The 27966-nt window shown below is 36.7% G+C and overlaps 1 protein-coding gene across 1 annotated transcript in view; it reads left to right on the forward strand.

Moving 5' to 3' along the window:
* ITFG1 (integrin alpha FG-GAP repeat containing 1) overlaps positions 1-27966 on the forward strand; it is a 308679-nt gene that overhangs the window by 153835 nt on the left and 126878 nt on the right. The window contains exons 9-10 of the mRNA XM_070388473.1: positions 6771-6865; positions 10716-10888. Of these exons, the coding sequence (XP_070244574.1) occupies positions 6771-6865; positions 10716-10888 (268 nt within the window). The remainder of the gene's footprint in view (positions 1-6770; positions 6866-10715; positions 10889-27966) is intronic.

The following is a 27966-nucleotide window of genomic DNA, read 5'->3' on the forward strand; positions in this document are numbered from 1 at the left end:
CTCCCGGAGTTTACTCAACCTCATTGAGTCGATGATGCCATCTAAACATTTCATCCTCTGTCATCCCCTTCTCCTGCCTTCAATCTTTCCTAGCATCAGGGTCTTTTCAAATGAGTCAGTTCTTCATATCAGGTGACCAAAGTATTGGAATTTCAGCTTCAGCATCAGTCTTTCCAATGAATATTCAGGACTGATTTCTTTTAGGACAGACTGGTTGAATCTCTTTGCTGTCCACAGGATTCTCAGTAGTCTTCTCCAACACCACACAGTTCAAAAGCATCAATTCTTCAGCGCTCAGCTTTCTTTATAATCCAGATCTCACATCCATACGTGACTACTGGAAAAACCATAGCTTGACTAGACAGACCTTAGTTGGCAAAGTAATGTCTCTGCTTTTTAATATGCTGTCTAGGTTGGTCATAACATTTCTTCCAAGGAACAAGTGTCTTTCAATTTCATGGCTGCGTCAAAATATGCAGTAATTTTGGAGCCCCAAAAAATAAAGTCTGTCACTGTTTCCCATTTATTTCCCATGAAGTAATGGGACCAGATGCCATGATCTTAGTTTTCTGAATGTTGAGTTTGAAGTCAACTTTTTCACTCCCCTCTTTCACTTTCATCAGGAGGCTCTTTAGTTCTTCACTTTCTGCCATAAGGGTGGTGTCATCTGCATATCTGAGGTTATTGATATTTCTCCCAGCAATCTTGATTGCAGCTTGTGCTTCATCCAGCCCAGCATTTCTCATGATGTACTCTGCAAATAAATAAGCAGGGTGACAATATACAGCCTTGACATACTCCTTTCCTGATTTGGACCAGTCTGTTGTTCCATGTCCAGTTCTAACTGTTGCTTCTTGACCTGCATACAGATTTCTCAGGAAGCAGGTTAGGTAGTCTGATATTCTCATCTCTTGAAGAATTTTCCACAGTTTTTTGTGTTCCACACAGTCAAAGGCTTTGGCATATTCAACAAAGCAGAAATAGATGTTTTTCTGGAACTTTCTTGCTTTTTTGATGATCCAACAAATGTGCAATTTGATCTCTGGTTCCTCTGCCTTTTCTAAAACCAGCTTGAATATCTGGAATTTCATGGTTCATGTACTATTAAAGCCTGAGTTAGAGAATTTGAGTATTACTTTGCTAGCGTGTGAGATGAGTGCAATTGTGTGGTAGTTTGAGCATTCTTTGGCATTGCCTTTCTTTGGGATTGGAATGAAAACTGACCTTTTCCAGTCCTTGGCCACTGCTGAGTTTTCCAAATTTGCTGGCATATTGAGTGCAGCACTTTCACAGAATCATCTTTTAGGATTTGAAACAGCTCAACTAGAATTCCATCACTTCCACTCGCTTTGTTCATAGTGATGCTTCGTAAGGCCCACTTGACTTCACATTCTAGGATATGTGGCTCTAGATGACTGATCCCACCATCGTGATTATCTGGGTCATGAAGATCTTTTTTTGTATAGTTCTCCTGTGTGTTCTTGCCACCTCTTCTTAATGTCTTTTGCTTCTGTTAGGTCTGTACCATTTTTGTCCTTTATTGTGCCCATCTTTGCATGAAAAGTTCCCTTGGTATCTCTAATTTTCTTGAAGAGATCTCTAGTCTTTCCCATTCTATTGTTTTCCTCTATTTCTTTGCAGTGATTACTGAGAGAGGCTTTCTTATCTTTCCTTGCTATTCTTTGGAACTCTGCATTCAAATGGATATATGTTTCCTTTTCTCCTTTGCCTTTCACTTCTCTTTTTTTGGTAGCTATTTTTAATGCCTCCTCAGACAATCATTTTGCCTTTTTGCATTTCTTTTTCTTGGGGATGGTCTTGATCACTGCCTCCTGTACAATGTCATGAACCTCCATCCATAGTTCTTCAGGCACTCTATCAGATCTTTTCCCTTGAATCTATTTGTCACTTCCCCTGTATAATCATAAGGATTTGATTTAGGTAATACCTGATTGGTCTAGTGGTTTTCCCTACTTTCTTCAATTTAAGTCTGAATTTGGCAATAAGGAGTTTATGATACGTGTACCGGTCACTTCACTTCAAGCAATACACAGATGGGCAAATGACAACTTTGATTCAGTCTCAAGAGCTTGAAGCAAGACACAGACTGAGTCCTAAATGAATAGTGGACTATGATTAGCAAAAGTAGTTTGTTATTAATGGAGAACGTGATCAAGACAGACATAGGCTATGTGTAGCAACCTCTGGTGTTAGTGAGGACTAGCAGAAGTACCTGAGAACAATGGTTCAGTCAGAGGGCATAAGCTTTGCCCCACCCTCAGAGGTTCTTACAGAGAAGGCAATGGCAACCCACTCCAGTACTCTTGCCTGGAAAATCCTTTGGACGGAGGAGCCTGGTAGGCTACAGTCCATGGGGTCCTGAAGAGTCAGACACGACTGAGCGACTTCACTTTCACTTTTCACTTTCATGCATTGGAGAAGGAAATGGCAACCCACTCCAGTGTTCTTGCCTGGAGAATCCCAGGGATGGGGGAGCCTGGTGGGCTGCCGTCTATGGGGTCACACAGTTGGACACGACTGAAGCGACTTAACAGTAGGAGCAGCAGAGGTTCTTATTCATTAGTTCTGGACAGGGGCGTAACATTTCTAGTAAGTTCCTAGGTGATGTTGAGTCTGTGGGACTGGGAGCCATACTTTGGGAATACTGCATTAAAGAACCTGTGGTTTACAGTGTTAATGGGTAATCTGGGGCCAGAACAATGAGTTGTAATTTGATTAAATGATTAAATGATACCACAGGTCAGTTAATTTCAAGATACTGAAAATGTTATGAATGTTTAAGAGGAAACATAAATGTCACCCTTGCTCATATCTATCTTCTTTGTCCTCTGCTTAATTAAAACCAGAAAAATTATTACATCAAAATTCATTATAGTCCATTTTGATGGAACCTATTTTAGTGTTTTCTTGATTTTTAAAATTAAAGTTTTGGGGAAAGTCAGTTTGAATCATATCTATCTCATTAAAACTATCTGTTTCAGAGAAGAATTTCGTTTGAAATTTGGTTAAGGTTAACATCAGATGGAAATTAACATGTGGTTAGTGTGAACTTTAGTCTCTAGCAGTCCTGACATTCAAAAGGCCAAATTTTATGTCACATTTTATAAAATGAGTGAGTAGAAATGTGATTCCTTCTGTTACAATTTCACTTGAACCTTTGGGAAGTAATTTATCTCTCAAAGAAACCTGAGATATGTAACATGCTGAAATCCTAAGGAGAAGACAGTCTGAAGTTAATAATTCCTGGGACTTCTTTAAGAAATGCGTGCTAAGTTCACAGAGTGGTACCTCTATCAGCATGACTTTCCTCATAGTCACATTATTTTTCAGAGAATTTGCATATTACTAGTTCTTAGCCTTGTGCCTCTGACTCATATGAATCATTTTCCTGAAACTACTTTCTTCCTCAGGCTTATTAAAAAAGTAAAAAATTCCTGTCGTCTGAGGTTTAAAAACAAAAAAGATACATAGATTGTAAAAGACACAGGCTGTGAAAATATTCTAGATTAAAGGAGACTAAAAATAACTGGAAGGAGATCCAACCAGTATACTAGAAGGGCTGAATATTCATTGGAACAACTGATGATGAAGCTGAAGCTCCAATCCTTTGGCCACCTGTTGCAAAGAGCCAACTCCATGGAAAAGACCCTGATGCTGGGAAAAATTGAAGGTGAAAGGAGAAGAGGGCAGCAGAGGATGAAATGGTTAGCATCACTGAGTCAGTCCATGGACATCAATATGAGCAAACTCTGGGAGATAGTGGAGGACAGAGGAGCCTGGCATGCTGCAGTCCATGGGGTCGCAAAGAGTTGGAAATGACTTAGCAACTGAAAAACACAGCAAAAATAACAACTAAATGCAATTCTACCCCTAGACTCTGGATCCTATGTTAAGAGGGTCAAAAATGCTACAAATGACATTATTAGGTCAATGAATGAAACTGGAATATAGATATAGTACAATAGATATTGTGTGAATTAATAGTTGTACTATGGTTGTTTAAGAGAATATCCCTATTCATAGGAAATGCACACTAAAGTATTTATGGGTGAGAGGCTATAATGTATATAATTATGGTTCAGAAAAAACAATGATTTCACAGAGCACACAAATGATCAAATAAATGGCATAAAATGTTAACAGGTCAATCTGAACAGGTCAATCTGGTTAAAATGTGTTCAGGACTTCTTGTACTACTTTTATTATTCAAGTTTAAATAACTTACAAATAAATTTTTTTTTTTTAATGTAGAAAAGTGAAACGTGGAATTTAAAAGTTTGTTGCCTTTAAGAGAGAGAAAATTTCCTTAGGACATGAAGTTGGAATCTCAGAAATCCTTTCTATCACTGAGGAAGTGATGTGTCAAAAAATAGCGCCTAAAGAGTCAACATAAGGAGCACCTTCTTTGATAGAGTTCTAGATTTCTATGGCCATATCTATAAAATATTACTGATAATTCTTACAAAAAGGCATGTTTATGATGTTATGATATGAGTTAGTTATATGTTTAACAGAGGTTATTTGCCAGTATTAAATTTCAGCCAAGTCATGGCCAAAATACTTGGGGGAAATAGGAAACTACTTGGAAGAAAGAGAAACTAGGAGAAAAGAAAAGTGTAAATCAGGATCTAATCTGAGTATTTTGCCTTTGGGGTAAAAATGAAAGACAGAGACTTGTTAACTGTCTTCTTCTGATTAGTCCCAGAATAATCACAGTAAATGATTTGGCTTTTAATGAACCTATGATAGGAAGACCCAGTTTATAAATCACATTTTGCATTTAATTCTTACTTGGTGAGCTCTTGTTGTTTTTTTGTTTGTTTTTTTTTCTAACTATGATATATGTTTCTGTCCTTGGAAAGCCTTCTCCTTTCCAAGTATTCCTGCCTAGAGTTGCATCTCTCTTTCAATAGCTTTCACAATAATTCAGATGTACTACTGCCATATCACAGATATTTTCTATACTTCCGTTATTAATTCAACGGTTTTATTTAGTGTTGTACTCCTATAAGTAAGGGTTTGTTATCACACAGAGTATTACCTATGAGAATCATAAGTAATTAAACCATGAAATTAAATCAAAGAAACTCATTTTTCACTATGCCTTTTCCTTGCTGAGGTCAGCTTCCATTGGCTAGCTTTTCATCTCACACAACCTAAATTTTTTTCCTTTTGAATACATTATTGGATACTTGATAGACTTGTTTTAGTTATATATCTCTCTTAATATTGGTACTTAAACCTACACAAAGAAGGACTTCTTTAATTGTTAACCCTTATATAGCCATCCAAGTGAAGGAACTAACTACCTTGGCACACATTAAATGATACATTAAACCATTGCACATAAATCCATATTTATTCCAAAGAAAACAAAATAAGGCCCTAAATTTAAAAGCTACATGATTACTTCATTGTGTGAATGTCCCTGTAGAGATTTAACTCTATGACATCAAAATTTGTAAGCTTCCATCAGGTAGGGGCGGTAGATAGGAGGGAGCACTAGAGGAAATGACTCCCAAGTTCCTCAGTAACATCATCTCTGGAAGTCTTTGCAGACCATTGTGCAGCTGTTTAAAAATCAGCTGGTTGGAAATGACGAGTGTATTCCCTTCATTTGCTTTTGTGTGTGTGTGTGTGTGCGTTTGTGTGGTTTTAATATTTTTTTAATTTAAATTTATTTATTTTAATTGGAGGTTAATTTGGTTTTGCCATATATCAACATGAATCTGCCATGGGTGTACACGTGTTCCCCATCCTGAACCCCCCTACCACCTCCCTCCCCGTACCATCCCTCTGGGTCATCCCAGTGCACCAACCCCAAGCATCCTGTATCCCGCATCGAACCTGGACTGGCAATTTGTTTTTTATATGATATGATATACATGTTTCAATGCCATTCTCCCAAATCATCCCACCCTCTCCCTCTCCCACAGAGTCCAAAAGACTGTTCTATACATCTGTGTCTCTTGCTGTCTCACATACTGGGTTATCTTTACTGTCTTTCTAAATTCCATATATATGCGTTAGTATACTGTATTGGTGTTTTCCTTTCTGGCTTACTTCACTCTGTATAATAGGCTCCAGTTTCATCCACCTCATTAGAACTGATTCAAATGTATTCTTTTTAATGGCTGAGTAATACTCCATTGTGTATATGTACCACAGCTTTCTTATCCATTCATCTGCTGATGGACGTCTAGGTTGCTTCCATGTCCTGGCTATTATAAACAGTGCTGCAATGAACATTTGCTTTTTTATTGATAAAAATATACTGGTTCTTTTTAGAATCTAGATTGCAGAAAGCTTTATAACTCTTGAAATTTATGCTGTATAAAAGACAGTTGAAAGTATATGTAAAGACATCCAAAATAAGGCAAATAATAATGGGTTACTATTGACATGCTTAGTTTCCTCCCATGGCAGCAATGATAATTGTCTGAGTCACAAGCTACATTTTTTTAAGTGATGATTTTAACATTAAAGCCCTGAAACAAGGTGTTTTTCCAACACTGGATAAATATTTAACCAAAGAGAAGTGAGCAGTTTAAAACCAGTCATGTCCAGGTAACAGATAGCAAGGGCCAGAGTAATTCTTTAATTGAATCACATAAACTACAAAACCATGCGTCAGTCAGATTCCTCAGTTTATCTAGTGATGCAGACTTTGAACAAATAGGAAATTTAATCTGTTATGTAAGAGCACCATTTTGTGGCCATTAATGAACTTTTTATGTTTCTTTTGGCAGATGGAGATGGAAACATGGATCACTTGCTGCCAGGTTGTGAAGACAAAAACTGCCAGAAAAGTGTCATTTACTTAGCAAGATCTGGAGCAAAGCAGGTATATCTACTTGTTTTTTAATGTAAGTAAGGTTACAATCTTGGAAAACAATTTCAGAGGTTAGAAAAGTATTTGAAGAATCAGAAAAGAGAAAAAACAAAATAAGTTTACTTCCTCATTTTAACTTGTTGTTCAGTCACTAAGTCGTGACTGACTCTGCGATTCCATGGACTGCAACATGATGGGCTTTCCTGTCCTTCACTGTCTCCTAAGTTTGTTCACACTCATGTCCATTGAGTCAGTGATGCCATCCAACCATGTCAATTCTCTCCTGCCCCCTTCTCCTGCCCTCAGTCTTTCCCAGTATCAGGGTCTTTTCCAGTGAGTTGGCTCTTAGCATCAGGTAGCCAAAGTATTGCAGTTTCAGCATCATTCCTTCCAATGAATATTCAGGACTGATTTCCTTTAGGATTGACTGGTTGGATTTCCTTTCAGTCCAAGGGACTGCCAAGAGTCTTCTCTAGCACCACAGTTTGAAAGCATCATTTCTTTGGCACGCACCCATCTTTGTGGTCCAACTCTTATCATACTTGACTACTGGAAAAACCATAGCTTTGAGTATACTGCCCTTGTTGGCAAAGTGATGTCTCTACTTTTTAATATTCTGTATAGGTTTGTCATAGCTTTTCTTCCAAGGAACAAGTCTCTTTTAATTTCATGGCTAAAGTCACCATCCACAGTGATTTTGGAGCCCAAAAATAAAATCTGTCACTGTTTCCACTTTTTCCCCTTCTATTTGCCATGAAGTGATGGGACCAGATGCCTTGATCTTTGTTTTATGAATGTTAAGCTTTAAACCAACTTTTTCACTCCCCTCTTCCACCTGCATCAAGAGGCTCTTTAGTTCCTCTTTGCTTTCTGCCATTAGAGTGGTATCATCTGCATATGTGAGGTTGTTGATATTTCTCTCAACAATCCAGCTTGTGAGTCATCTAGCCCAGCATTTCACATAATGTACTCTGTGTATAAGTTAAATAAGCAGGGTGACAATATATAGCCTTGACATACCTCTTTCCTAATTTTGAACCCAAGTAAGGTCTTCATTCTCCTTAGGAGGACTCTTGTGTTCATATCAGCTTTTCTCCCATTAGTCTGTCTTTGAGTGTAATTCTCAGGCTCAGACGTGGCACCTTACTTTCTATATGACAACCAACACTCTGCCTCCATTTTAACTTAATAAAATGCATTTAAATCTATTTTTGTTGGTTTACTGAGAGAAAAAGTACTGCAATTGGAATGTATTGCAATGATTTCTCATAAAGAAAACCCATTCCTGTTTTTAATATTTATTTATTTGACTGTGTGTGGTCTTAGTTGCGGCATGTGGGATCTTTTGTTGCAGCGCACAAACTCTCTAGTTGTGAAATGTGGGCTTACTTGCTCTGTGGCATGTGGGATTTTACTTCCTCAACCAGGGATTGAACCCACGTCCCCTGCATTGCAAGGCAGATTCTTAATCAGTGGACCACTAGGAGAGTCCCAAGAAACCCATTATTGATCCTGCAGTTATATGGTCTGTTAGCCATTTATATGCTGGGAATATGGTAAGATACACGATAACTATAATAAAGAATTATGTAGAAGAACACCGTATCTAGTTTCAAGGCTAATCTTGTTTTTATTTGTGATGTCTAGATCTATTTTGTTCTTTTATGTCAACTATTCCTGTAGCTTGTTGAGAAACAATTCAGAATCTGATAGTCCCAGCAGAGAATTAATGTGAGAATGATAAAAAAAAAAATTTTAATGTGGGAATGATAGTTTATGACATTGAGAATTTTTCAATATTGATAACACCTGAAAGGAAACCAGTAATACAGTAGTAGAATTAATTATATTTTCTATTTGGGGGTAAAAAAACGATAGAATGACATCTTGATTTTTATAGCCCTTATGGGTAGGAAGTATCACCTTTCATACTAAGACACTAGAGAAAACAAATCTTCAAATCTTCCTATAGTCAACATTCTAAAAACATTTAACTCTTAAACCCATAATCTGTATTATCTTGAACTTTTTGAAAGTTTTGAATCGCTGAAAATATTAGGTCAAGAAACTCCTCATCATTGGTTCATAGCTGTAAATATACCTAGTAATTGCAGCCTGTCTTCAAGTGACAGACTACTATATTTTCAAATTATGCAGTCATCTCTCTCTGGGAAGATAAATGTCACAGTTCTTTGTTGACTGTTAAGAATGTCACATTAATGAAAAATCTTTTTACTTCTTAGACCTTAATACATTTACCTTAACAGAAGTACTTTATCTTCATTAATAAACTGTCATCCTCTTCAGAAACTTGAGATAACTCGACATTTTGTGAAATTTCTCATCCTCTTCCAAAATAAAAGCAGCGATTTTTTTCAGTCATGTGAAATGTTAAAACATTTTGATGATATATAATACTTTTGCTTTAAGAAAGATTGAAAATTTCATTAGATGCATATCAGTTTTTTAAGCTGCTTGTTTTCTATACATTTGCCTTTATAGTTAAGCCATATTTTTCTTTTTACCTTGGCAAACTGTGCTTTCTTTGAATACATAGAAAACGTTTGGGATGTTCTATATACTAAACACTTTTCAAGAATTCACTTTTTATGTAGTTTGGCTTGGAGCCACGTATATGAGCCACCTGCTTACAAGGAAAAAAATATCTGTCGGCATGTTTGACCTCCTGTCATTTTAAGCCAGCTGCACCTGCTTCTGTTTAGACATCTTTAGGTTATGTGCCAGTATCTAGCAATAGTAACTATTGTTAGTTGTGGACACATCTCTAATTTTCATGTATTGATTTCCAGTCTTCAGATTTTTAGTTCAGCTAGGTTATTGAAAGTAAAGATTTGGGCATTCAGAAGAGAACAGGCTTTACCAAAGCTCATTTTGAAATGAACCTATTCTCTGTGTTTTCTTCATTATAATCAGTAGAGAAATAAAGAATTTATGTAAAATGTAGCTTCCAGCTGTTTTGGCAACAAAGCTCATTCTCCTGGGCTGGGACGGCTTGTCAGGGCTAGTATTGTTTGGAAAGCCTCAGAGCTGCTTGTTTCTGAGTATGGTGACTAAACTCATCATCATGTATAAGAGGCAGAGCAGAACAAGGGAGACTCTGTCATGTTCTAATTTTCTTCCTAAACTGGTCCTTCCAAAGGACATCAGTATTAGATATTACGATTTTTTAAATATTCATTTATGTTTATACTTTCACTCATCACATATTCTGTTTATTCATTTGTTTAATTTTATTTTTTTCTGAGCTGCATTGGGTCTCCATTGCTACACACGGTCTTTCTCTATTTGCAGAAAACGGGGCCTACTTCTCTAGTTGTGGTGCATGGGCTTCTCATCGTGTTGGCTTCTCTTGCTGCAGAGCACAGGTTCTGGAGCATACAGGCTCAGTAGTTGTGGCTCACAGGCTTAGTTGCCCTGCAGCATGTGGGATCTTTCCAGACCAGGGATTAAACCAGTGTCCCCGCATTGCAGGGTGGATTATTAACCACTGGACCACCAGGGAAGTCCCCAACACACGTTTTTAAATGGACAGTTCAACTAAATGTTTGATAATATCATTTCAATCCTAAGATTCCATATTCTGTGAAAAACTTTTTAAGGTTCTATATGCTAGTTCAAGGAAAGATGACTACTGATAAATTTTAAGGTAGACTTATTTTTTTTAGAGTGTCAGTTACCTATTTATCAAAGTAAATTATAATACTCTGCCATTTTGCAGAGATACAACTTAAGAAAGATGATACATATCTTGAGGATTTTTTGTGGATCATTTGTTTTACAAATGGTGATTTTTTTTTTCTAAAATGACTATAATGTCTAATTTTTTTCTCTTAATCCACAGTGGATTCCTGTCCTACAGGATTTTAGCAGTAAGGGTACACTCTGGGGCTTTGTGCCATTTGTACATGAACAGCAACCAACTGAAATACCAATTCCAATTACCCTTCATATTGGAGATTACAACATGGATGGCTATCCAGATGCTCTTGCCATACTGAAGAATACATCTGGAAGGTATGGAAATTAAGTCAAAAGGAGAAATATGTGTAAGGTACCTTCACTATGACACATTATACCTGAATAGCACCTAAATAAGGTACAGTCCCTTAAATAAGGAACACAGTGAATTCAGTTTCTGTTTTTCACATGGTCCCTGAACTTCTCCCAGCTGCTTAGAATACCTGTTCTTGTTCTATTTTATAGACCAGTGAAAGGCATATTTTCACTCAACAAGCTTGGTCTTTAAAAGGTCAAAATTTTTATAAGCAAATGACTCAGTTACATTTTGAGTCTAAAGACTATGGATGTCACGAGTTCAGCCTAGGCTTAACTCAGTCCAGCCATTTAGCACCTGTGTGACTTGGGCAGCTTACCTAAACCCCTCATTGAGAGTAATAATTGCACCTCTGTCATGGAGTTATGGTGGAAAAATGTGAGTTAAAAATAAATGAAGCAATTAACAAGATACTCATCATATGCCGACTTATAGTATCAGTGAATGTTGCCTTACTGTTACTTGTTTTATAATGGTATCCAGAATTTACACATGACTGTTGATAATATTTGTAAATACAAAATTGTTTAGTACATTTATTGCATTATCACTAATTTTGAATGTTGTTGCTATTTTTTCACCTTAAATAGAAGTACCAGTAGCTAAACCAATGTAGTTAAATTCACAGTCTGTTCTTGGCAGATTCTATTAATATGACTCTTCTGAAATTTTAATGCTTTATTGTATTTTTCATATTGCAGTTAGTTGTGTTTCTTACTCCTTATTCTTTCTTGCCTCTTAAATCATATCTATCCATAGTTTTCCTTCTGAGCATTAATTCATTTTTTGACTCTGGAATTTGTGATGATTCAGCTCACATTTACTACCAGGCTCATAATGTAATACAACTGTCCTGGGGAAAGAAACTAGACTATTGTTAATTTCAACATAAAACAATGTTATCTAGAAATGTGATTTTTAGGAAACCATACATTATTAGTGATTATCCCTAAATATTTATAAAATATTATGAAGAATTGTACTTTAACTTTTCTGAGGACCTTGATTTGAATTATAGTCACTCTGAGTTGTATTTACAGAATTTTCCACAGATATGAGCATCATGCTCTGTAATGCAGAGTAGTATATACCACTCATCACCTATGTGTGAAGCACATCTGATAGAACCAAAAGAAATCTCTGAGTTGAATGTGATTTTTCTTCCTTTTAAATATATAGTGCCCTATAAAAGCAAAGAAATGTAAAAATCGCTTTAATTTGAACATTTACCCTATTCAAAAGAATAAGAAATTACATCTCATTCATTTAAGTCCGTGATTACTTATTCTTAGAAAAACATTCAAACAATTTATATTTTGTCATAAAAGTTTTTTTATCAACATTTTCTCCTTCAAGCCATCAAATATTTAACTTACCTTTACCATTCAGTAATAATGACAGTGAATTGAATTTGCATGCGTTGTGTCCAACTCTTTGGGACCCCCATGGACTGTAGCCCACTGGCCTCCTCTCTCCATGGTATTCCCAGGCAAGAATACTGGAGTGGGTTATCATTTCCTTCTCCAGAGGATCTGACCCAGGGATCAAACCCACATCTCATGTGTCTCCTGCATTGGTAGGTGGATTCTTTGCCATTGAGCCACCAGGGTAGCCCATAAATAATAATGATGCTATCAGCAGCTAATTCAGTAGTGAACACTATGGCTCTATAGGAAACATTAAGTAAAAGGCAGTCATAGATTCTTAGAGCTTTTATAAAAGCAGCTGTTTAAAGCCCGGGGTTTCTTTTTTATTCTTTTGGGATAGATGAGAATTGAAGGATAGATTTCATTGCATCTTAGTGTTCATTAAATCACTAGATGAGAAAGAGTCCTATACTTGAGAGATGCGTGTCTAGGAGAATTCAGCATAATACATTCTTTGAAACATAAAAGAAGGAAAATAAGACATAGTGTGCATTATAATCCTTTTCTACTATTCAAATTTTGTTGAAAAAGCATTTTATAACTTTTAACTGATTTCAGGACTGCTGTATTGCTAAGAAGTCGTACAGGGTTGCAGTTTATATTTTTAAGGGCTGCTACCTGGAGAATTCTTCTTTTTTTCTGCAGATTTTGAAAATTAGGTAGAGATTAACTACACAGATGAGACTAAAAATCCACAATATGTGTTTCATGAAAAGAAGTTCTAAAACTGTGGCTTGTAAACTTGTATTTTTTTGTTTTCAGAGGAGAGTTGCTGTTTGGGCCTATGTTTGTTTTTTATTTTTTATTAAAGGTCTTAATTGTTTAAAGTTAACCTTTAAAATCATATTACATGAAAAATCTCTATTAATGACATTTATAGAGGCAGCAAGTGACTCTAAACAAAACAGTGTGGTCTGAGATCAGCCATTTTATCATCTGTCATCAGACACCACTGACTGAAAACCGTGGTTTTTCCCTTGGATGCCCTACTGCCGCTCAGTTGCCCTGTGTTTACTGTAATCTTCTATGTGTAGTCATCTTATCTTACTTGTCTGAATTTTCTTCTTTTTTTTTTTTTGAGAGAAGAAGAGCAAAGTTAGAATGAGATTATTCCATACTGTGCTGTTAAGCTAATAATAATTCTGTTTTTATAAGTTTTTAATTTTGTATATAAGGAAAATCAATAAATGCAATATATTCCTTGTCAGTTAATGCCAGGAATTAAAAAAAAGGGCTTTAGTTTATAAAGTGTTTTTCATGCATATTAGTTGACAATAATTTTTATAGGATGGTATTATCTGCATTTGGTAAATACTGGAGTGGGTAGCTGTTCCCTTCTCCAGGGAATCTTCCCAACCCAGGGATCAAACCCAGGTCTCCCACATTGAAGACAGATTCTTTACCAGATGAGCCAACAGGGAAGCTCAAATATGGAAGCAGTCTCACATAAGTCAGATTGCTTGTCCAAGATCACACATTTGCAGTCAGGACTCTAAGCTTATAGAATCTAAATCGTTTTCCTTTCCCTGTAAGAAAAAAATTTAGAAGGAAGTAGTAGATAACCAAAATAATACATTTTTAGCAGAGGTTGGAGATGATGATTTGAGCAGACAGTAAAGGTCACTCTGACAAGAGAAAGAAGGAGCAAGCTAAGGACAAATAAATAAAACCCATAAACTTTCTGAGAGTCACTGTCAGAAGGGCTTCCCAGGTGGCTCAGGGGTAAAGAATCAGCCTAACAATGAAGGAGACATGGGTTCAATACCCGGTTTGGGAAGATTCCCTGGTGAAGGAAACAGCAACCCAGTCTAGTATTCTTGCCTGGGAAATCCCATGGACAGGAGAGCCTGGCAGGCTGCACTCCATGGGATCGTAAAAGAGTTGGACACGACTTAGCAACTGAACAGTAGTGGTTAGAGGAGATTGATCATGTACAAGCATGTATTCTCTTTTGTTAGTTAATTTGTGTTTTGTTAATTCGGAAACCAGAGGTATAATTTGGGTGTGTTGGTGGTATACATTCAAGCTACCCTTATGAAAGACTGAAAAATAACCAGAAACAGGTTGGGATCTGGAACTCTGTCAAAAAGAATTACTGGGCACTTTTGCAGATATTAGCTAATTACCCATTCAATATAATCTGCATTTTCATCTTGACCCTCAGGTTTTTAGAATAATTTAAGTTCATATTGATACCCTGAGTCACCAAAAAAAAAAAAAAAAGGCTCTATTTTGTTTCAGATGTTCTGCTTTAGTAGGTAAGGAGATTGATGGTACAGATGCCTTATCCACTTCTCCGTTTCTAGCCACTGTTATTTTTCATTTTTATTATGAAATGTAACAGGATTTATCATGCTTTTTAATTAAATCCAATATGTTACTAATTTTATGTTTTACACTTCAAATGCTTCACCATAGTCTTTTTTAAATGAAGTTAATCACAGTCTTTTCCATGAATGTGAAGATGTAACAGACTTCCTAATTTACAATAAAAGAAAAAACTTACACAGAATAAATCTTGATAGGCTAAGTCACATATTTCCATCTCTTCAAATGATTACTTCAAATGGGAGGACAGCCTGTTTCTAACATTACAACCTAGATTACTAAATCTTAGGATCTAAATCAGTAACTAACCCTTAGTTAATGAATAATAACACTGGGTAGGGAAGTTATCTGCATTCACAGCTTATTGAAGACAAGAATATTTTAATAAATTTGCTTAGGGTGTTTTATAGAATTATACATAGGGGTAGAGCAAGGTTGATTTTTTAAATGTTTCTTTTTCAAAATTAATAAAGATACTGAATACAAGAATCATATTCACATACTTTGGACTTAATAAAATATATTACTTCCTCCTAAGCAAATTATTGCCTCCAGAAACATTCAGTATGTGATTTTTTTTAAATCAGTTTTTACAATATAGAATATCTTATCAAGCTTAAATTTACTTTCATTTTTACACTATTTCTGATTGCACTGTCTTATTCAGTAGATTCTATACCTCAAATGAAGGAGAATACTAAATTAGTCCAAAATTATATGGCAGAGTAAGAAATTTACAGTGTGTTTGAAATCGTACCCTGGATACCTCATCACTGAAGAACTCACACTATTTAATCACTGAAGAACTCATACTATATTTACTCACAAACCGATTTTAGCTTCAGTAGTTGAAATTTGTAAAGATAAAATTTTTCTACAATAAGGTTGCCTATTCTTCTGCCCTAGTGAATATCATATTACAATTTTTCATCCCATACTAAAATGAAACAGGATTTACTAATTAATTATTAGGGAAAAAATTATGTAGATGATAAAGCACTGGCAGTCTCTGTTAATTCCTAAAAGAATATATATTAAATATTATTTATTGGCAATCAGTTTTAATCACTCTCTCAATAATTACTCCTGCATATTGAGTTTATTGTCATGATGTTGCATTCTTCTATAATTTTTACATTTCCTTTGAATCCATAGGTGTAGGCCCTTTGTGTTTGTAATTTTATTTACCTGTTATATTTTATTCATCAGAATTAAGGCTATTCTATTTTATTATTTCATTAATATCTGTGTTTTTGTTGTTGTTATAGTTGCTTTTAAAATTACTCCTATTTTCAATGTTAACATGGGTTTTTTCCTAAATATTTTATTTCTGGTTCTGTATTTAATTCCTTCCCTTTTTGCTTTCTTTAGATTTATTTTTGTTTTTCTTTTAGTTTATTTCATTGAATACTTAATAGAATTTCTCCCATTTTCTTATTTTTTAATAAATGATTTTAAGACTATTTTCTATGTACTTTGCCTCAAACCACGTATTTTGATAATTAGTGTTTTTATTGTTCTCTTCTTTTGTATTTATTTGAAATTTCTTTTAACCCACACATTATTCTGGAAGATTTTTCAAATGTTCATGTAAATATGTTCGGGGAGTTGTTTTGTGTTGTTTTCTTACTGTTTGAGTCTGTTGTTTATTGTTCATTAAGGTTATTGCATTGCAGACATGGAACTGTCTTGTGCAATACTTTCCAACCTTCTTGAGAGCTTTCTGGTAGTTTGATAGATAACTGAATGAATGGTTATTTGAAATATCATTTGTGTTAGTTGTGTTATTTAAGTCTTCTATATATCCTTATATATTTTTATCTATTTTTAAAAGTATATTAATCCTCTGCTATGGAAGTATACGGTTGTCAGCTTCTTTATCAATTTTTAATTTATGGACTGCAACCTTGATTACTAGGTGCATAAGGGTGTGTCCTCTGACTTCTTTTGTTAATTGTGAACTATCTATTTTTTTTCTTTCCTTTTTTCTTTTTCTTTAATGCTTGCTTTGAATTATTCTTTGTGGTTTTTTTTTTTTTTTTTGGTCATACTGTAATCTCTGGGCTTCCCTGATAGCTCAGCTGGCAGATAATCCACCTGCAATGCAGGAAACCCTGTTCAATTCCTGGGTCTGGAAGATAGCCTGGACAAGGGATAGGCTACCCATTTCAGTATTCTTGGGCTTCCCTCGTGGCTCAGATGATAAAAAAAAATCCAGCTGCAATGCAGGAGAGTGTGTGAGTGAAAGTCACTCAGTCATGTCTAACTCTTTGCGACCCATGGACTGTAGCCTCTCAGGCTCTTCTATCCCTGGAATTCTCCAGGAAAGAATACTGGAATGGGTTGCCATTCCCTTCTCCAGGGGATCTTCCCAACCCAGGGATCAAATCCAGGTTGCTATGCATCAGACCTGGGTCCATGGGGTTGCAAAGAGTCTGACATGACTGAGCAACTAACCATAGCACAGCACATAATCTCTATCTTGTTTCTTTTTGTTAGCATTTACTCTGCATACATTTCTACCCATTTTAGCTTCTATATGGCATTTTATTTTGGAAAATTTTGCACTCAATAAAATGCAAAAATGTTAAATATACAATTTGATGAGTTTGGCTAATGTTTACACCTGTGTACCCGGTACTCCAGTCAAAATGTAAAATGTTTCTATGACCCTAGTTAATACCCAGCCTCGACATACCCAGTGTTTTTGATTTCTATCAACAAAATTCAGTTGTACCTGTTTTTGAATCCCAGAACATTACTGAGAGTAATTTAAAAAGGCCCCCTCAAAAAAGAGAAATATCATATTTACACATCAGATACTCAATATTCTCTGTAGAGAACAGACTTTCTTGATCTTTCAGCTTGATCTATATATGTTATTTATCTGATCTATAAATTGGACACAATTTCAATCAAATTCCCCATTCACTTCAGAAGAAATTTATATTTTCATTCTGATATTTATATGTCAAAAACTAGATTAGCTCGATTTTGTTGTTTAGTCGCCAGGTCATGTCCAATTCTTTCATGACCTCGTGGACTATAGCCCACCAGGCTGCTCTGTCCGTGGGATTTCCCAGGCAATAATACTGGATTGGGTTGTCATTTCCATCTCCTGGGGATCTTCCCGACCCAGGGACCAAACCTGCATCTCCTACTTGGCAAGCAAGTTCTTTACCACTGAGCCACCAGGGCAGTCCATTAGCTCAATTAAAACCTGGGTTAGTCAGAATGCTTGAAGAAACAACAAGGTGGAGGAATCATTTCTGCCTGACTTTTAAGACTTCTTGTGAAACTGCAGTAATGAAGACACTGCGGTATTTATGTAAGAATACATATAGAGAGCAATGTCTGAGTCCAGAAATACAGCTGTACATATTATGATCAACTAATTCCTTTTTTTTGCATAGGCACTAAGGCAGTTCAGTGGAAAAGGTATACAGATGGCCAGTAAACATATGAAAAGATATCCAATATCACTGATAATTAAGGAAATGCAGTTAAACCCATATGATACACTTGATAATACCCCCTAGAAGGGTTGCAGTTAAACAAGGCAATAACACAAATGTTGGTAAGGATGTAGAACAACTGGAACTCTTACACATTTTTTATTAAGAATGTAAAATTGCACAATCATTTTGGAAAACTTGCAGTTTCTTATGAGGTTAAACATGTACCTTTCCTGTGATCCAGCAATTTCATTTCTAGGTTCTTTTGTGAAAGAAATTAAAACTTGAGTTTACAAAAAGATTCTGAAAGAATGTTCACAGTATCTTTATTCACAGTAGCACCAAATGGGAAGCAAAACAAAGGTCCATATCAAGGAAATAAATAAACAAGTCATGGTATATTCATACAATTTAATAATGCTTGGCAATAAGAAATAATAATAAATTACTGAAGAAGGATAGTTAGCAGCATGGATGAATCTTCAAAACCGTAGGTTAAGTGAAGAAAGGACCATATGATGGGAATTTTAAAAAACTGAATGTATGAATCTCTGTCTTAGTGGATAAAAAGCATATACTGTGGAGCCTAGATTCAAATTCTGTCTCTGTTATTACCTGTGTGATCATGGCAAATAACCTATCTCAGTTTTAATATCTGTTAATGAGAAAAACAATAATACCTACCTCATGAGGTTATTGTGAGAATCAAATGAGAATTTGCATCACACATGGCATAGCATAGCGTGAATTCTATGTAATGTCTGCTATTATTTTAATTATTAGTATATTATTATATGGTCAAATATACCTTGATTTATCCTTGCCATTTTATCATTGTATTCATCATTTTCCTTATTTTTCTGCCTTCTTTTGGATCATTCAAATTTCTGTTCCTTTTCTAGTTCCTAAGATGATTTGTATATTATAAATCTTATTTCTATTATAGTTGTTACATTTTTTAACAAACTATTAGAGACAAACTGTCCTTAAGATTTTTAGCATACATTCAGTTCTCTTTCGCCTACCCTTTCTTTCATTCAGTGATGTCATCACCATGTTGATATCATTTAGGACTCATCTGTTTATATGTGTGTTTATTTTCACATTTTATTGTTGCCATTATTTACAATTGGCTGCAAAGTTTACTGGTTTCTTTGATCACCATTGAACACATCCATCTTCCATTCTTTCTTTGATTCATCTGTTATTTTTCTGGGTATGTTGGCAAGTAATTTTATCAAGGAGAGTTTGTAGATTTTTCTGAGACCTTGCAGATGTGAACATTTCTTTATTTTCCTCCAGCCTGCCTGCTAATCTGAAGAGTATAGGATTCTAATTTTTTTGAGTGTATGCTATGTTGATAAATTTCATTACTTTCATTACACTGTTGCTACCAAGATAAATTCCAATAAGCATTTCCTATATAACTGATGAGTACGTTGCCAACTTTGATTTTATATAAAATTATACTATTATAAGTGTGAGGTTGAGACCTATAAGTATGATATGAGACCTATAAGATCTTCTAGAACTAACATCAAAAAAAAAGGTATCTTTTTCATCATAGGGGACTGGAATGGAAAAGTAGGAAGTCAAGAGATACCTGGAATAACAGGCAGGTTTGGCCTTGGAGTACAAAATGAAGCAGGGCAGAGGCTAACAGAGTTTTGCCAAGAGAACACACTGGTCGTAGCAAACACCCTCTTCCAACAATACAAGGGACAACTCTACACATGGACATCACTAGATGGTCAATACTGAAATCAGATTGATTATATTCTTTGCAGCCAAAGATGGAGCAGCTCTATACAGTCAGCAAAAACAAGACCAGGAGCTGACTGTGGCTCAGATCATGAACTCCTTATTGCAAAATTCAGATTTTAAATTGAGGAGAATAGGGAATACCACTAGACCATTCCATTATGTCCTAAATCTAACCCCTTATGATTATACAGTGGAAGTGATAAAAGATTCAAGGGATTAGATCTGATAGAGTACCTGAAGAACTATGGATGAGGTTCATCACATTGTACAGAAGGCAGTGATCCAAACTGCCTCAAGAAGAAGAAATGCAAAAGGCAAAGTGGCTGTCTGAGGAGGCCTTACAAATAGCTGAGAAAAGAAGAGAAGCAAAAGGCAAAGGCTAAAAGGAAAGATATATCAATCTTAATGCAGAGTTCCAAAGAATAGCAAAGAGAGATAAGAAAGCCTTCCTAAGTGAGCAAAGAAATACAGGAAAGCAATAGAATGAGAAAGACTAGAGTTCTCTACAGGAAAACTAGAGATACCAAGGGAACATTTCATGCAAAGACTGGCACAATTAAGAACAGAAACAGTATAGACCTAACAGAAGCAGAAGATATTAAGAAGATGTGGCAACAATATACAGAAGAACTATACGAAAATGATCTTTATGACACAGAAAACCATGATGGTGTGATCATTCACCTAGAGCCAGACATCCTAGAGTGCAAAGTCAAGTGGGCCTTAGGAAGCATCACTACAAACAAAGCTAGTGGTGATGGAATTCCAGCTGAGCCATTTCAAATCCTAAAAGATGATGCTGTTAAAGTGCTACACTCAGTATGGCAGCAGATTTGGAAAACTCAGCAATAGCCACAGGACTGGAAAAGGTCAAGTTTTCATTCCAATCCCAAAGAAAGGCAATGCCAAAGAATGTTCCAACTACTGCACAATTGCACTCACCTCACATGCTAGCCAAGTAATGCTCAAAATTCTCCAAGCCAGACTTCAACAGTATATGAACCATGAACTTCAAGATGTTCAAGCTGGATTTAGAAAAGGCAGAGGAACCAGAGATCAAATTGCCAACATCCGCTGGATCATCAAAAAAGCAAGAGAATTCCAGAAAAACATCTACTTTTGCTTTATTGATTACACTAAAGCCTTTGACAGTGTGGGTCACAATAAACTGTGGAAAATTCTTCAAGAGATGGGAATACCAGACCACCTGACCTGCCTCCTGAGAAATCTGTATGCAGATCAAGAAGCAACAGTTAGAACTAGACATGGAACAGCACTGGTTCCAAATTGGGAAAGGAGTATGTCAAGGCTGTTTACTGTCACCATGTTTGTTTTACTTATATGCAGAGCACAGCATGCAGACTGCTGGGCTGGATGAAACACAGCTAGAATCAAGGTTGCAGGGAGAAATATCAATAACCTCAGATATGCAGATGACACCACACTAATGGCATAAAGCAAAGACGAACTGAAGAGCCTCTTGATGAAAGTGAAAGAGGACAGCAAAAAAACATTCAAAAAACAAAGATCATGGCATCCGGCCCCATCACTTTATGGCAAACAGATAGGGGAACAATGGAAACAGTGACAGACTTATTTCCTTGGGCTCCAAAATCACTTCAGATGGTGACTGCAGACATGAAATTAAGACACATGCTCCTTGGGGACAAAGCTATGACCAACCTAGACAGCATATTAAAAAGCAGACATTACTTTGCCAACAAAGGTCCTTCTAGTCAAAGGTATGGTTTTTCCAGTAGTCATGTATGAATGTGAGAGTTGGACCAAAAAGAAAGCTGAGCACTCAAGAATTGATGCTTTTGAACTGTGGTGTTGGAGAAGACTCTTGTGAGTCCCTTGGACTGCAAGAAGATCAAACCAGTCCATCCTAAAGGAAATCAACCCTGAATATTCATTGGAAGGACTGATGCTGAAGCTCAATCTCAAGCTCCAGTACTTTGGCCAACTGGCCAATGGTTAGAACTGACTCACTGGAAAAGACCCTGATGCTGGGAATGATTGAAGGCAGGAGAAAGGAATTATAGAGGGCAAGATGGTTGTATGGCATCACCAACTTGATGGACATGAGTTTGAACAAGCTCCAAGCTGGTGATGGACAGGGAAGCCTGTCATGCTGCGTAAGTCCATGGGGTTGCAAAGCGTCAGACACAATTGAGCGGCTAAAATGAACTGATACTTTTATAAAGCAGATTAAGCTTCTTAACTTTTAAATCATCAACGTATACAGTTACCTCTTACAATTTTGGGGGAGATACTAGAAAAAGAAAAAGCATTCTGGAATATGTACTTCCACTCTATGACATTTTAGTCAGCTTCCTTCCTAGAATAACACCCACAAAGTTTTATCACCTCTCAGTAGCAATAACAGAGTTCCTTTACAAGAGCATGGAAGATTTTGAACTTCTATGTTTGTAATTCTTACCAGCTGTATAAATTAGACTAATGGTGGTAGAAACTGATAGTATGGAATCAATTTCCCAACCTGACAGAATCAAAAATGCCTCTGCATAAAAAGGATAAAACTTTAATTCAGACCTCTCTGTTACGTTATATACTTGCAGTCAGGTATATTAATTAAAAGAGAAATAAAACACAAGTGAATTTTCCTTTTCAAAAAAATTTTTATTGAGGTACCATTGGTTTATAACATTGTACAGAGTTCTTGTGTACAAAATTATATTTCTGTTTCTGTGTACACTATAGTATGCTGCTGCTGCTCCTAAGTCGCTTCAGTCGTGTCCGACTCTGCGACCGCATAGACGGCAGCCCACCAGGCTGCCCTGCCGCTGGGATTCTCCAGGCAAGAACACTGAAGTGGGTTGCCATTTCCTTCTCCAGTGCATGAGAGCGAAAAGTGAAAATGAAGTCACTCAGTCGTGTCCAACTCTTAGCGACCTCATGGACTGCAGCCCACCAGGCTCCTCCGTCCATGGGATTTTCCAGGCAAGAGTACTGGAGTGGGGTGCCATTGCCTTCTCCATACTACAGTATACTCACCACCAAAAATTTAGTTTCCATTTGTTATCCACCATAGAATTGATACCCTTTAGCCATGTTACCTTCTGCCCTCCTTGCTCCTTCCCCTTTTGTAACCACTACTCTATTCTTTGTAGCTACATTTTTGTTTGATTTGGTTTGACCACTTATCTCCATCTTTTGTTTGTTTGTATATTCCATATGTGGTGGGTGCTTTTGTGCCTTTCCCATGTCTGTGATCTCCTGAGTCACAAGCTTCATCACCACAGAGAAAGAAAGGCTTAAGGGAGCCAAGGTCGTGGGCATCCATTCTTTGTCCCTTGTTTTCTGGTTCCTGGGCACCACCTTTGCCCAAGGAGATGGGCTAGAGTCTTGGGTGCCTCCACAACTAAAGGGGTGGGATTCTAGGCCTTTTGCCACTGCCGCCCAGACCACCACAGCAGCCAGGAAGCCAGAGTCATATGTGCCACTTCCCCTGCTGCTGCTGGGTTCCCTGGTGCTGTGGTCTCCACTTCATTTTTCGCCCTTACTCACTTCCTCTATGCGTTCAAGTTCACCCACCTTTACGTCTACAGATGTGTGAAATTCTCTAGAGTCCTGGTGTGTTGGGCAGAGGCACCTGTGTTGAATTGTGGATGTTTTATTGGTTTTTGGTTGAAGGGTAGAAATAAGGGAGCATTTCAGTCCATCATAATGCTGATACCCTTTTTTTCCAGTTTTTGACAGCATTTATCCCAAACGGAATTTGAGTTAGGGTACATTACAAAATACATTTCTTACATATCACATGAGGTTAAAAGAAAAGTTTATTTCTAAGTGCAGCTTAGCATGGAGATTAAAAAAAGAGCATGGCCTTTAATCTTCATTTAAATGCCAGTGCTTAGGAGCTCTGTTTCCTTCAGCAGTGTATTTAGCCTGTCTGTATATCTGTACATCTATAAAATAAGAATTAATATACCTACCTGCAAGTTTCTTGTGTGATTAAATGAAATACTATTCCTTCCTCTTCCCTTCAAAGCTTACCTTATTAAGAACATTTAAATTAGAATGTCAACAACATGAATATCAACTTTAATTCCAAAAGATCTATGACAGCTAAGTGACTTCTTACCACTAAGAGAACACAGATTGTCAGAGAAAGGACTGATGGATATTTTATTCCTGTTAATTTTATACCACAGCAGCTTTCAAAGGAAACTTAAAAGATATTAGCAAAAAGTTTTCTTGTGTTGATTTTAGGAAATAACTTAAAATAGCCCAAGTCTGATACTCATTTTACAGGCTTTGTCCCTAAAGCTGAGAGATTAAATGCTACTATTTTCAGTGGTGTTACACATGAATTAAACAAAAAACATAATAGGTCTCTGGTATAACAAGACCTATCTTTTTATAGATAAATGGATTCGTGTATTTTGGTCTTCACTGACTTTTTTCACTTATTATAGTGTTTTCAAAGTTTACCTTTTTTGTAGCTTATATAAATAGCTCTTTCCAGGTATGGATATACCACATTTTATTTACTCAAGCTTCAACTGATGACTGAAACAGTATTGTAGAAGAGTATTGAGAATAACAGTGGATTGTATATTAGTGTATTACCACAGACATAGCATCACATAAAAACACAAATTCACTCTTGTCACAATTCTGGAGGTCAGAAGTCTGAAATCAGTTTCACAGGCTACAGTCAGAGTACTGGGAGTGCTGGTTCTGCTGTTAACTGAATTTCTTCATTTGTCTTTTCTAACTTCTCAAGGCTGCCAGCTTCCCTTGACTCATCGCCCTTTCCTTCGTCTCCATTGTCAAAGCCAACTATTAGCATCACTGTATTATTCAGAATTCTCCAGAGAAACAAAATCAACAGGAAATAGATAGATATTGGGGGAGGGGAGAGGAGAGATTGAGAGTTTTGGGGTTTTTTTAAGGAATTGGCTCACATGATTATGGACTAAGAAGTTCTATGATTGGCAGTTAGCTGGCTGAAGACCCAGGAGAGTCAATATGCAGTTCCAGTTGATATCTAAACCAGGAAGGTTGATAGTTTAAGTTCCAGTCCAAATTCCAGCAGGCTCAAAACCCAAAAAAAGTCAGTTTTTCAGTCTGAGTCCCAAAAAACCAAAAATAAACCAATGTTCTGACTCAACAATGGCACGAAGAGTTTCACTCTTACTCAGCTTTTTTGTTCTATTCATGTCTTTAATTGATGGGATCAGACCCACCTACATTAGAGAAGGTGATCTGTTTTAGGAAGCCTATCAATCTGTACGTTAGTTTTACCCAGAAACACCCTTAAAGACATGCCCAGAATAATGTTAAACCAAATATCTGAGCATGGCCCAGTCAAATTGATATATAAAATTAACCATCAGAATCTTTTCCCTTTTCTTAGCTCTGCTTCCATTCTTCCACTCCCTTTTATAAGAAACATTGTGGTCTCTGTAGAGTGAATAACATGGCTTCTCAGGTGGGCCCAGTGGTAAAGAAACTGCTTGCCAACACAAGAGACATAAGAAACAAGGGTTCGATCCCTGGGTCAAAAATATCCCCTGGAGGAGGGCATGACAACCCACTCCAGTATTCTCATCTGGAAAATCCCATGGACAGAGGAGCCTGGTGGGCTTACAGTTCATGGGGTTACAAAAAGTCGGGCATGACCAAAGCAACTGAGCATGCACATACCATGGTCTAAGACCCTCTGACTCCCTAAAGATAAAGTCTCATACTGCATGCAAAATACACTCCATCTCATCATCCCCCAAAGTCTCAATCCATTAGTGTATCAACTCAAGTCCAGAATGTCTTTTAAGCTTATCAGCTCAAAAGTCGCAGTTCTCATCATGTAAATTATCTAAATTAGGCACAGGAAACGGCAACCCACTCCACTATTCTTACCTGAAAAATCCCATGGACAGAGGAGCCTGGCAGAGGAGCCTGGGAGGAGCTCCAGGAGTCTAAGAGCTGACTCATTGGAAAAGATCCTGATGCTGAGAAAGATTGAGGGTAGTAGGAGAAGTGGGGGACAGTATGAATGGTTGAATGGCATCACCCACTCAATCAAAGGACATGAGTTTGAGCAAACTCCAGGAGATGGTGAAGGACAGGGAAGCCTGTTGTGCTGCAGTTCATGGGGTCACAAGGAGTTGGACATGACTTAGCATCTAAACAACAGCAACAAGGCTACTGGGGTAATTAATATTACGGCAGAATTACTCTTCATTTATGGATCTTTGAAACTAGTAAACAAGTTATTTGCTTCCTGAATACAGTGGTGAGACAAGTAATAATTACAGGTATTGCCATTCAAAATGGGAGAAAACTAAGGAACAAAGGAGTTAATGGTCTCAAGCAATTACAGAATCCAGCCACACACATACTGCTTTTGGTTTTAGGGGCTGAGTCTAATCCTCTATGGCACTCAGCTCCAACCAAGGGCCTATGGCTCATCTTCTTTTCCTAAAGGGTAGTTCATGTTTTCAACTGAGTAATTGATCAGCTTCTTTCCTGCCTGTAGAATTTGTAGACTCTTAACAACCTTCTTTCATTTCATTCTCTCTCTGTTCCTTTCCGTGCAAGCTGGCAGTATTTCTGGTAGCATAGCATTCTAAAAATCTTGGTGAGTCTTCTGCATGGGTCTAAGCAATTCTCTCCATCAGACAAGAGCCTTCTCTCCAAATCTTTCTTAAATAAACCTGTCTCCATTTTTGGCTTCTGAGATGGCTGATGGATCCATGAGTTATAAACCTAATCTCTTCAGAGAGCACTATTTGTAATTGAGTTCTTTGATTTTTTGATTCTTCCAAGACATTAACAACATTTTATCCATATATGTCTTTGACACTTTCTCCTGAACATGTTTTCCTGACTGAATTTCCTAATTTTTATATCTTTTCAACCTACATAGGCTGATGATTTCCCAAATCATCAAGTTCTGGTTTCTTTGTGATTAACAGTCCTCCCCTCAGTGTTTTTCCTACCTGTCATTTTTTTTTTTTTTTTTTTACAAACAGTGAGACCAAGTTTTTCCTTCAAAAGTCTTCTTCAAAATCTTTTCAGTTAAGTGTCTACATTCATCACTTACAGTTCTGCCTCCCATATAATTGTTGGACACAAGTCAGCTAAAGCTTTCTGTTTCTTTATAACAAGCATCATCTTTCCTCCACTGTCCAACAGTAAGTGCCCCCTCTTTTTGAGCCCTTATCAACAGAACTTTTAATATCTTTTTCTACCAACAATCCATTTATGATGATTTAGGTGTACTCTGTTAAGGTATAGTGTTTTTTTTTATTTTTTATTCTTACCCTTCACCATCAGTCTTTAACATCCATATTTGTACCAACCACAATCTCCTCAAAGCAGTTTAGGCTTTTTCTATTGTGTTCCTCAAAATTGTTCCAGCCTCCACTGGTTACCTAATTTCAGAAGTCACTTCATATTCTTAGACATTTGTTACAGCACTACACCACTTCCTGCACCAAAATATGTATTAGTTTCCTATTGCTATTGTAACAGACTATCACAAATATAATGGTTTAACAATGCAAATTTTGCAGCAGAGCTAGAAGTCAGAATTTCTGTATAAATCTTATAAAACTAAAACCGAACTGTTAGTAGGGTTACTACTTTCAGCTTCTAGAAGCTGTCCTTGTTCTGCAGAGACCCACATCAGCTATTCTGTTGGTGCCACACACATCACCTTTTTTCCCCTCTGCTTCTGCCATCACATCACCTCTGACTATCTTTGCCTTCTTCCTCTTGCTCATAAGGACCCTTGTGATTACATTGGACCCACCTAGATAATCATGTAAAACACAGGAAAATCTCCATACTTCAAGATCCTTAATTTGACCCCTTCAGAAAAATTCCTTTAGCTATGTAAGCTAAGATATTCAGAAGTTCTAGGAATTAGGATCTGAGCATCCTTGGGTGGCCATTATTCTGCCACAGGTTGTATTGGTACATTTTTCTCAGGATAATTGCTAATGCTTACTGAGCATTGCTAATGTATTCTGGTATTTTTCTCAGTTTTAAATATGATATTTCATATTTGATCCTCACTACTATCCCAGT

The sequence above is a fragment of the Bos mutus genome, chromosome 18 (genome assembly GCF_027580195.1).
Source record: "Bos mutus isolate GX-2022 chromosome 18, NWIPB_WYAK_1.1, whole genome shotgun sequence".
NCBI classification, from domain to species: domain Eukaryota; kingdom Metazoa; phylum Chordata; class Mammalia; order Artiodactyla; family Bovidae; genus Bos; species Bos mutus.